The sequence below is a fragment of the Rhamphochromis sp. 'chilingali' genome, assembly GCF_963969265.1.
Source record: "Rhamphochromis sp. 'chilingali' genome assembly, chromosome: 2".
NCBI lineage: Eukaryota > Metazoa > Chordata > Actinopteri > Cichliformes > Cichlidae > Rhamphochromis > Rhamphochromis sp. 'chilingali'.
Window position 1 is genome coordinate 14188534 of NC_137930.1, and position 12188 is coordinate 14200721.

Here is a 12188-nt window from a genome sequence, read left to right on the forward strand (position 1 = left end):
GAAACAAGTCTTCACAAAACTGGACAGAGCCGACATCTCTAATGACGAGCTCAAAGTGCAAATATGGATTCAGGTAACTATTCAGTGAGGGCTTTTTACCGTCTCTATTAGAAAGCAGCAACACCAGACCGTTGAGGCATGTGTCCGTCACCTCAGAGATGTTGGTGGCGCACCTGCCGATGGCCTGGATGGTAGCTGCTGCGAACGCCTTGTCCTGACTCTTCACGTAGGTCTTGGAAAAAATAAATAAATAAAAAGAAAGATCAGATGTACTTAGTGTAATACCCCAACTGGAAAGTAGGTAACACATCTAATCACACAAAGAAAACAACAAACCTGGAATTCTCTCAGAATTGTGGAGATGTTAGCTTCATTAGCTAGATTGGTCAGGATCTCCAACTGGAAAAATCATAAACAGAAAGGTGACTGTTGTTAGGTTCACGAAAAGGTCAAAGAGGCTCAAAAGCCAATATGGCAGTATTTAAATGTGTCAAGCTTGTACATAATATTATACTATTACACATAATACTAAGCTCAGTATTCTTATTTGAGCTTACATGTACATAATGCAGAAAATAAAACAGGGGCTACCTTTAGTGTTTTGATATGCGTGGCATCTGTCGATCTCACATAGAAACTCTTAATGAAGGGCTCAAACATCCCCTGTTTGAAGAGAACTCGTGTTACTACACAGGCTGCATCAACCCAACACACTCTCATCCCTCTGCTATCCATGAGCACTCACCTTTCTCTGTATAGACATCGTGGCGATGTTCTGAAGCACAATGTACTGCACTTCTCTGCACACAACAGCAAGAAGACAGCACATTCACACATGGACATAGTCACTAGCAGCAAATACGCAAATGCTGTATAAATATACACACATATATATGTATTATCATTATTATTATTATTATTATTTACCTGTGGCTTCTCAGGAGTCGAACCAGTGACTTGGTGACAATACTGACTTCATGTTTAGGAGCCAGATGCCAGTAAAGCTGAGCAACAGCCATCACTACCTAAAAATATCAACCCAATAAGATAATAAGTAGATTATCTCACAGCATCTTATTAAAACAAACTTGTTACTTTCTGTCTGCTCACACTAAAATCGTCTTCCTTCACATGCATTTGCTCAGGCTCTACACCGGCACTCTCAAAGAGACTCTAAAAGTCATTTTTCAGAAGCGCTTTAAATAGCAGGAGGACGTGTGTCCGTCGTTGCAGGCACAATGAGAGGCTTCGGGCGTCTATGAAGATTGAGGATGTCACCGTGTTGTCATGAGTAAAGACACAGCATGTCACATTTTAATCAACACTTTCATTTGGGAGCATTTTTCCTTCCCGCTGCTACATAGCGACAGAGACCTTGAGGCTCCCGGATGATGGAGACCCGCACTCACTCTGGTTTTTATCGCTTTTATTCAGGCTTGTGTGGCGCATTAAGACAGGTATTCTCGTGTCTTTGTGTGTGTGGCGTGTCCTTTGTATGTAGTACTTTGAGTGAATGTGTTATTGCACATAAATGTGTCCTTCCAGGGTTACAACAGCATTAGCTGATGTGTTCAGTAGGCAACAGACACAAAGAGACGCTGTGTTTCCTACTATGTCCATCAACTTTGGATGTGTGTTCATTCGACTAAAAACAGTCGTATTAGTCTATGCATGTTTGCATACCATTAAAAAAAGTGCCATAATAATGTGTGAATGGAGCCTGTAACTTGTTTATGAGGGGACTGCTTCTACAGATGGTGTTACAGTTTGTTAGCCTGACGTCTGAATCAAACAGGTCTAGAGGTCTGTCTGTGACAGGCAACCTCTGGTCTCTCACTTCCCAACTGATCAGGGATGATTGTTGCTGAATGTTGCCCACTGTCTCCAGATGAAAAACACTGCATGATCATTTTGGCTGCTAGAAGGCTGCTGCAGTTACCTATAATTCCTACACACTGCAAACACTCGCTATATTCTCTCCAAGCTATACTGAAACTTGAAACGAAGAATGTTCTCCTTCAAAGTAAAAGTAAAGTAAGTAAATTAAAATATGTGCTGTGGCAATATTTTAACAACTACAGCAATCACAAAGAGGGTTTTTGGTGCAGTACTGTATACCTCTTTGCCACCAATTTCATGCTTCCAGCAACCTTCAGCATCCACCCATCAAATGGTTGCAGAATATACCCTTTTCCCCAATGACCAGCTGTTACCGACTGTTCTCCAGGCCTGCATGAATAAAACTTTTGCAACTCATTTCATAGAGACTTGGCATATAACTATAGACCAGTGACACTGTTTTAACAAAAACTAAAACAGTAAATTTACCTCCTATCTTTCTGCAGATACCGCCCGACTGCACCAGTCTGTTTCTCTGCATCTCACACTGATGCTAATCAATCAGCGATACAGATTCTTATTGATGGAGCATGAGTTACCATGGCAATGTGAACCACATTAGTAACCATGAAAACCCAGGGTTAAACCTGAACTTGTGTCTACATGTCAGCGTTTGAGTGACTCACAGCGGTGTTCCTGCTCTGCAGTAGAGGTTTGGTGTTCCTGAGCAGCAGCCTGTGATCTGGATCCATGATGTAAGGCTTTGCTTCTGTCTGGTCTTTTTTTTCCTCAGAGTCAGAGTCATAGAAGGCTTTATTCTCATCAAACTCAGCACCCTGAAACACAAGCATAGTACATCAAACTAATGCACAAAACTATTTTAATAAAAATAACCCTCTAACAAAATTACAATTAATGATTTTTATTGGATTCTTGTGAACTAAAAATGCCCAGCCCTCAAGCTGAAGGAACACTGCCTTTTAAGTCTTGTTGGAGTGCTTGGTTGGTGAGATGCATCTATAAACTGTAAATGTCCAATTAATTCATAAGTAAGACTGTCATAAAAAATGAAGCACAAACATGTGGACTGTACTATTTGTCAGATAACTTAAACCGTGTGTTTTAATGCTCTAAATTTATGCTTTTTAACCTGGATGTTTATAGAGACTGACTCTCTTTCAGAGCTGGTGTTAAGTGGCTATTCCAGGAACTGCCATTTTTGGCACGGACCACTTTGACAGATGTGCTGACACAGGCAGCTGTGGCCAACTGTCTGCTAGGCCTCACTTCCTCTAATTTAAGTCACTGAACTGGTGATCTCGAGTGCATTTAAGCTCATGGTTCACTTTGGAGAATGCTTAAAAAGGCAATAGCTATCAAGTAATGTGGTTTGGTGTGAAGTACAAGGAGAGTTATTAGTCTGTTTGATAGCACTAAATAGCCTGTGCCCGTGTGATGCACCCATGCAGTTTATAGATGCAGTGTGCTAACCAAGCTTCTTAGCATAATCCAACCCTGTTGTCTTAATATGGTAACTTCTGTCTCCAAAAACATAACAGCAGTCAACTGTTTCACAAATGTGCAGTCCAAAAAAAATCAACAGGTGGCGTCACACTGGCTTTGCACATCTTTTACATACAGTCTATGTAACTGGTACTTTACAAATGTGAATCACTATTGCTTTTTGGCCCATGAAACCCTTACCTCCGTCCAGGGACTGGTGAACTGTGTCCTGGCATAGCGGGTCAGCATAGAGATGATGACCACCTGGCCCCACTCCTCCACATCCACCAGCAGATTACACAGTTTTCTGTAGTTCTTGTGGATCAGATCGATGCGATCTGGGCACACCTCCTCAAAGGCCATGACCACACTCCCAGCCACCAGCTATAGAAAGGATCAAAATTAAAACAAAGAACAGAGAGAAGCAAACTCGTGAGGAAAATGTCCCCCCCCCCCATTTATTTCACTCCACTGTTAACATGTGAGTTAATGAGGGTTGTATAGATTTGTTAAGCAAATTGGCTAAGCTGCAATATACACAAACTCTAGAGAAATAAAACACTGGTTAACAGACGTGACCCTGGATGCAAAGTATTATAATTGCACTTTCAAAAAAGCAATGGCAATTTACAGCTTTGATTAAAATACACAGTTCATCCTGTAAGCAGTTAGTTGATAATTGAAAGTAAATTGTTTGCACTTAAAAACATAAGTTTTCTACTGCTTTGTGTTTGAGAGAAGCCCATCAGTCAGAGTGTTTTTCTCAAGCATAAGTGTTCAGTTCATGTGGAAAGCAAGCCAAGGAGGAAGCAGCAGCTGAGAGATCCAATAATCAACTATGCTTTATTGGTAAAGGGAAAAAACCCATTTGACTGTTGCTCACCTCCCACTCCCACCCACACCATCACCCAACTGCCTGCTGCCTCGCTGACTGACTGCAAGGCTGAGTGAGTGACACGGCAGTGTATTAATATGCAAACAGCATTATCGCAGGCAGGTGAAGATGAAGAGAAAGGGAGCAGAATTCAGTCTTCCCAATTAAAGCCTTCTGGCCCCTGGTGGCCCTGTGGGAACCCAGAGCATTTACCCATCAGCACTGTCATGAGCCTGCATTGATTGCGTGAGTGTGAGAGATGTGCATGTGCATAGCTGCCGTCTGTAGATTCCCACAGAAATCACACACAAACAAGTATGTTTTACTATACTGCAGTGCTGTATATATAGTTATATTTCATGATATGCACAGGAATTTTATGTATATTCAAGGAATGACATGGCGCTCCGGACAGTGATTAATGTACTAAGGCCAATAGTAACACACACAGACACATGCATAATTCTAACTTTCATTTTTCCTGTCTTGATTATTCCAACTCATTTTTCATGTGCATTTCTCAGTCCTCCTTTGCATGTCTTCAAATAACCCAGAATGCAGCAGTTAGGCTGCCAACAAAAAACAACACATACTCCTGTCACCCCTATTACTGCTTCACTTGCTTCAGTGAAATTGAGAATTTTAAAATGTTATTATTTACATCAGTGTATCCAGAAAGTATTCGCAGCACTGTGTAGAATTATAAGGTGAAAAATGAATTTAATCAATTTTGGAAAAAAGGCTGAAACATGATCAAATGTGGAATAAGTGACGCACTTCTAATACTTTGCGGATACACTGTACAAAGTTCTATAATGCCAGGCTCCTGTATATATAGCAAAACTGTTGACAAGTCTTTCCAGTAGTCAGCCTGTTCAATCATCAGGTCCACACTCTGTTTTAAATACAGAGGCAACCACACCTTTGAGGTTGTACCGCTTAAACTTTCTGCCGTCATCAGCCCACCGGGTTAACTGAATCTGGTCTTCAACAACTGCTGAAAACTAATTATTATACTTACTTTTAATTGTAGTTCACACAAAAATCAGTTTGAAAGTATAACCCTAAACCATGTTTCACTATATCCTATCATCATCATCATCATCATCATGAGTCTAAATGGAACTTTAAGAAAAAATAATTAGTTAAAGCCACAAAAATTGAATCATCACACCTCTATCCAATCATTTCAGAATTTAAAAAGAATTTAAAGCACTTGTACAACCACTGTAATATATAGAAAGACGTTCCAATGAAAACTATTCATAGAGTCTGACCGGTAGCATAAATCTTTCCAGCAACCTTCATTTAAGCATCAGTGTCAATAACATTTTACAGCAGACTAACTTAGTCAAAGCATTTAGTAAAACATGGATTTTTAAGTATGTCGTGTGTATTTTTGTCTTCTTCTGACCCTCTCCTGTCTCTGAGGCTATTAAAAGCAACACTCCTTAGCACGTGCATCCTGCAGCAAGGCTTTGTGCATTCTCTACCAACTTCCCCCATTAGACACAGCTCCAAGGTAAACTACATGCACCATCAACAAAACTGACACCCCAATCTATGGAGTTCATACACCTCCTCCCCGTCCCCTACCTCGGCCATATTATCTACCCTGCATGACAAGCCGGTAATGGAAAAATCACACTAAGCAAATGGTTCTTCTAATAACAATAAATTTCCTATAAAATTATGAAGGGCTCAAACCGTTTCCTTGCATCTATTTTGCTATGAATTCTAATTAGGGTGCCAGGAAGGCAGAGTGCTGGGTCATCACGTCAGAGACAACGCGCGCCTTTTTGATTGATGGCCCGGTGTGGGGTCGGCCTATCCTCCCTCTGCTTACTCTCTTCTTTCTCCCTCCCTCCCTCTCTCCTTTTTCTCTTAAATTAATGGGCATCTCACCTAGCCCCTAATCATAGTACCCCCACTGCCACTCCCCCCAACTGCTCCTCCTTTCTCTTCTCATTTCAATTTTGCAGAAGGTGCATGGGGGAGAGGACGGGAGAGATCGATCATTTATCTTGTAATGGCTGGATAATAGATCCATCACGGTAAAACAGCTGCATAAACTCCTGTGTTGTCTCTGTCATCAGGCCTTCCCATTTTCTCTTTAAACCATCCTGCCTATAAGCAGCCCCCCCACCCACCACCACATGTGTCACAGCCATTTAACCAAAGAGGCACATCTGTAAAGGTAAATGTCAGCAGGCCTGGACAACGCCATAGCCTGAATGATAACCAAATGCTTCCATCTCCCACTAACACCATTGTAATACCAGTTCAACAGCTTTAAGCCACACAGCTAACTTAGTATGAAGAAAAACTGTGCAACAAATTGAAATCTGACTGAAAAGCTGCCAGAAAAACGTAAGGTTCCAATAGAGTTGTTGTTAAAAACTGAAATTTCGATAGCTTTATAAATACAAAATATGTTTTTCGTTATGTAAAACCAGATCCGTAACCCTGCTGTACATGCTGACTCGTCTACATTAAACATTAGCACACCTAAATGTCTAGGCATGAATGCATATGGATACCCTTTATAGTCAAGTCTCATTAAATTATTTATAAGCACATCTAATAACAACTGGCATTGATCAAAGTGTGATACAGCGTTAAAAAACATCCACAAAAACCCCCATCAAAACTCGATCTGATTTACAGGCAAAGGAATTAAAATGAGTTTTCAACCAGGTCTTTAAAAACAGTCTTTGTTGGTGAATGGGGTTTACCGGGGGTTAGGAACAGCTATTCGAAAGGCTCAGTCTCCTCTATGTTTCACCCTGGACAACAAGACAAATAACCCAAGGACATCTCCTTAGCAAACTTCCCTGATCTCGTGGGAACGTGCGAAATTAAAAGAGGTAATAGTGACCTTTCCAGTCACCTTGTGACAAACACAGTTTGGGGAATTGGCCTCTTTTCTAAACTGCAATTTTTAACTTAACTATGACATTTTTTCATAGCAGGAGAAGATGGATTTTTGACAAATTCATGTGATATTCAACCAATGTTCATATATCCAAGCCAGAACTAGTTATGACTAGTCATAAGCAATGACATTCTGATATTTTTATTAAAATAAAAAAATGATACAAAATGCAAAAATTACATACAGAGGATGGCGATCTGGCCTGTGTTATTTTTACGAATTAGATATGTAATCTTTAGTCATTTACAACCGCTCCAAATGCCTTTTCTTTTTCTCCAATATTATAAGCAACATTATCGAGAGGCTAGCCTGGAAAATTAGCATTTCATGTCTGCAAACATCAACAGATGTGATTTTGATGAAGAAAATCAAACCAGCAAAAGCTGAGATATATCAACTCAGTCTCTAGTAGACAAGCAAAATAGTCCAGATTTCTAATGCTGAGAGCTAATGCTGTCTGTAATTTGAAATTTGGACATATACAGTTAATTTTTGGCAAAACTGTATGAAAATAGTGTTCAAGTGTTAACATACCTGTTAAAACTGTTCCCTTTTATTTAAACTGCAGTCTTGTTTTCACTTTTAGATTTCAGCAGGGATGAAGATCATAGATCGGCACATTTGTTTGTTTGGACCACACGTATTTTGTGAGATATTCGCCTTTGTAAACTTAAGGCAGTCATAATGTGAGATATTTTCTTAATATGAGACAAGGATTAAAAAATACTTTGCCACCCCAAAGTAAGTACGACCGCTGAGTTCATAACAGAACCTACATAACAAATATTCACAATCGCAATCAATCCAGCTGATACATAACAACTGATGTCATCATCAGGGTTTTTATTTCACACTTACAAAGATCCTAGAAAGTTTTTGAAGGCAGCACAAAACAGCCATCCAGCTAGTACACTAACACTTGAATGTAGTAGCAGGAGTAATCCTTTCCATTACATATAATATAACAAGAACCTCTGATGGCACCGATTCAGCTCTGGACATTATTGTGGGACTTGTAAATTCTACATGGCATCGTCGAATGCATCGCCTCACTTGAAAGCTATTCAGCATCCACTGCATTTAGGTTTTTCACCATTCATCACCGACTGATGTGCTTGTGCGTCTGTGTGATGATAGTGCCCTCTCTCTCTGTCCCCTGCCTCACAATGTGGGCTCCAACAGGGAGAAGTCATCTGTCTTCGTTAGCGTCTGGGGCTAAATATGCTATGCATCTGGTACTGGGCTTCCACTCCCCCCCCCATTCCCGTTTGGCCTAAGCCGCTTTGCTTTGTTTATATAATGGTAGGCATACTGTATGAATACATAATTATAACAAACTGTGCATGATTTGCACATGCAAACACAACGCACTGCATCCTCCAGCCAGTGTCTACATATTTGAAATTGGCATTTCAGCACCCTTAGTATTCACTGTGACCTCGTCAAATTAATGCGCTGCCTGCTGACTTCTAATGCACCTTCTGCATTGTGTCTGTGATTGGCCAAATTGCAGAATTTGAGAATCCAAGTCATTTACGGTCCATTTTGGGAGAAAATTTGAAAAAAAGAAGAAGCTGGCCTTTGAGAAAATTAAGCTGACACTAGCATCAGTGCGAAAATTCCTTCCAAATGGACACTTAACAAGGAGCATCTGAAGATGTGTGGGTTTAAGTGGGTGTTAACAAACCGTGGCATTGCCGAATGAGCTGTGGGATGGAGAGCTAAGAGAAGAATCACTTGACTGGGGCGCCCTCCAGTGGTCTTCGTTGTCAAACATGGGAGGTGTACTGTGAACCACTACGGTACTCTGTGTCTGCTTACCGTGCTTTTGTCTTTCAATAGTTTCTCGATCACTTCGATCAGCTGCTCCTTCTGATCTGGGTCGAGGCTGAGGACAAAAGACAAAGAGGTTGGAAACTAATTGTCAACTACAGAATGGCAATTATTCACATACAGACTAACAAATTAAATCATGTCCCTGCTGTGCGTTCAGAATACAAAGATGTCTGTGCGTGTTTAACCAAAGCCACTCCCTGCATCAATCCGTCACTGCTTCACTTTAGACTACTGTAAAACATCATCATTGACCATATTTTTAACCTGTAAAACACTCTAGGTTACACTGCTGGTATGTTAGCAGACAGGAGAGTAGCTGCTTTTGATTAACAGAGACCAGTTAGATCAGCACGAAACATTTTCATAACCAATTAAATCCAGTAGCCCGAAACTACTACTAATCCAGAGCTTGATACAGCCCCTCAGTTTATCCTCTGTCTGAAACAAGCTGTTTTAGCCCCTCCCCTTTTAAGGCAACCCTACCTCCTAAAACCGCTTACCTGTGATTGGCAGCTCTTCACAAGTTGCTGTGCTCACACAAACAGGTTGCATGCCATGTTTAATATGAGTAGTAGTATGTAGCCCTATATTCAGTTTTCATTCATTTTATTTAAAAAAAATCAATTAAAATACAAATTCCAAACTGAACATAAGATCGTTCTTTGTGAAACAGGCTTCCCCAAAGCCTACGAGTTGCATAAAATCAGGTAACAAACAGCAAATATATATACAATTCCAAATGTACATTATCATACCAAAAAGAATCACTAAATATCCTACGATTGCCGTAGGAATCATAAAATAAAAACATTTTTAAAAATCCAATACATCTAGACAGTGGCACATGAAAACGATAGGATAAGCCTCACGTAGAGCAAAGTATTGACTGATCCATGCCATACAGGCTTCAAAATCAAGTAGCAACGATTATTTTAGAGGTGTTTTTTGTTTGAAGACAGGCATTTTAAAATGTGTTGAAGCTTTTTCCAAATGTATGGACTTCTACAGCTCACAGTAAACTTATTACCCCAAACTTATCACTTTGTAAGGGCGGTTTCTGTCTTCTATGTGTACACTGGAATAAACTCACAAAGCCTTTTGCCAAGTCTCTACAATATAGAACAGAACATAAGGAAAAGCATAAGAGGTCTACGGTATATAGAGCATGAAGGAATTTCAAGAATCTGATAGAAGCAGTGCAGATAAATAGCAAAACTGTGCCAGGTTTTCTAAAGAACCATCACTGATCATCAAACATGCACCTACTACTAAGATAAGAGAGCAATAAAAGCGGGGCAAAGCCCCTTATGCCAACATTGCCCAACCTTCACTGCATTTACTGCTCAGTTCACTGTTGAGGCAGTAAGACGAGCCAGTAAAACTTACAAGTCTTTACCATTGATGTCTTTACCTGTACAGCTTTTGGATCGCATGTGCTGAAGTCTTCCTCACATATGGGGACAGGTCAGCTGCAGCCTCCTTGATGGCCAGCATCATAATGGGGACAATAATGGGGACGCGGATACTGGACAAAACCCTCAGAGCACTAGCCCGGATGAACTGGTTTGGGTCCTGGCACAGAAACAAATTGTCAGCGAGACAGTGTGCCACAACAAAAACAGTGCCTCCCAGCACCAAGAGAAAAGCAGGGAGAAGTGAGACATTTATCATCCTCTGATCATCAACACATTCATCTATCCGCATCCAGAGAGACTGAATGTTACCTTAAGGGCCCGCTGGAATGTGCTAATAGACAGCAATGCCAAGTCCTGCTGCTTCTCTGCATACCTCACCAGGTACACGTACACAAGTTTCTTGAGCTGCGAAGAACAATGACATCAAAAACAGCAATAAAACGAAACGGCTATAAAAGAAAAACCACTGCAGCAGACATGAAACTAATCAAGCAAACCAGCTGTGTTGGAAAATTTAAGCAGGTTTGTGTGAGGACACACCGTTTTGTTTTTTTACAGACAAGAAGAGTACAAAATATAACACAATACAAAAATCGGCTTCCTTTACGTTGATTTTTCTAAGGGAAAAATTTGAGTTTATTATTTTAAAAGACTGGGGGTTGGCAGTTGGGGGCGGGTCGATGGAGGTGGAAAGCTTTCCTGTTTTAATTTCAAAACCTGCACTCTCAATAGAGAATGGTTTCAGACAGAGGAGCTGTATTATGTGTTTATATTTCCCTCCCGAGTCTTGTGCTTTGGCTCCCTCACCTATTCTTTGCTCACCGGAAAGCCTGAGATAATATTTGTTCTGGATTCTGACAGGTTTAACTAGAGGTCAAAGGTGCTTTGCCTGCTGATTCACATCAGCTATTCCGAGAGAGAATAGACGGAGCTAATTTTCTTCCTATGAGCCTGTTGGGTTGGAGACCATGAAACTGGGAGGAAAGGGTTATGAAAAATGATTTACCTAAGGAACTATTTTTAATTTATAACCTGATTTAAGCTGGAGGTCAGGTCTAAGGTTACATTTTAGGTACAAATCACCAAGCGCTTTAGCTGGTAATCAGCACCATGCTTTCTAATGCAACGAGTATTGACCTGTGGTTTCACAGCACAGTTCTCAATCATCATTGAGGCCATTACTGCTGAAAGTAATGGCATTACTCACTATAAAAAAAAGGAGACAAAACCCATCTGCCCTCAAGGATCGGGTTTGTGTGACCACAGAGCATGCAACGGACTTCGTTTTGAACTGCTAAATAGGCAATTACGTGCAGTACAGATGAAACTTGCTCCATCTCGTGTTATTTTATTTTGTCCCTGAATTTCAGTGTAAAATTCAGTAAATAAAACAAAGAGCACCAACATTAAACCACAAAACGCTATCAATAAACTGCATGTTCTTGTGCAGTTACGCTCACGCTCTAATTGTTGGGGCTCATGGGCAGCTCGAGATGACACGAAGTAGAAGGGATGACGGCGGGAGCGAAATAAGAGGCCATTTTTAGCACGACATACTGTAGCTGAGCAGAAACTGAGAAGAGAGAGAAAGCACAGACCAAGACCTCACACTACCTTAGCAGCTGGTGTGTATGAGGCAGGAGAGAGAAGATGTGACTCGGAGCTCTCTTCCCCCAATTACATCCACCCACCTGCTCCCATACCCCTGCCACGAGCTGGTTCGGCTGCATGCCTCGCACACAGCGCCTGGCCTGGCTGGACCCCCCTCCACACCGGCTTACATGCT

General features: G+C 40.9%; 1 protein-coding gene across 1 annotated transcript in view; it reads right to left on the reverse strand.

Annotated features, from left to right (window-relative positions):
• The window catches only part of ap3b1a (adaptor related protein complex 3 subunit beta 1a), a 63828-nt gene that overhangs the window by 40680 nt on the left and 10960 nt on the right, over positions 1-12188 (reverse strand). The window contains exons 4-13 of the mRNA XM_080874411.1: positions 10712-10807; positions 10399-10559; positions 8973-9039; positions 3544-3726; positions 2526-2675; positions 928-1025; positions 746-800; positions 592-663; positions 337-399; positions 100-232 (exon numbers count right to left, since the gene is read on the reverse strand). Of these exons, the coding sequence (XP_080730537.1) occupies positions 100-232; positions 337-399; positions 592-663; positions 746-800; positions 928-1025; positions 2526-2675; positions 3544-3726; positions 8973-9039; positions 10399-10559; positions 10712-10807 (1078 nt within the window). The remainder of the gene's footprint in view (positions 1-99; positions 233-336; positions 400-591; positions 664-745; positions 801-927; positions 1026-2525; positions 2676-3543; positions 3727-8972; positions 9040-10398; positions 10560-10711; positions 10808-12188) is intronic.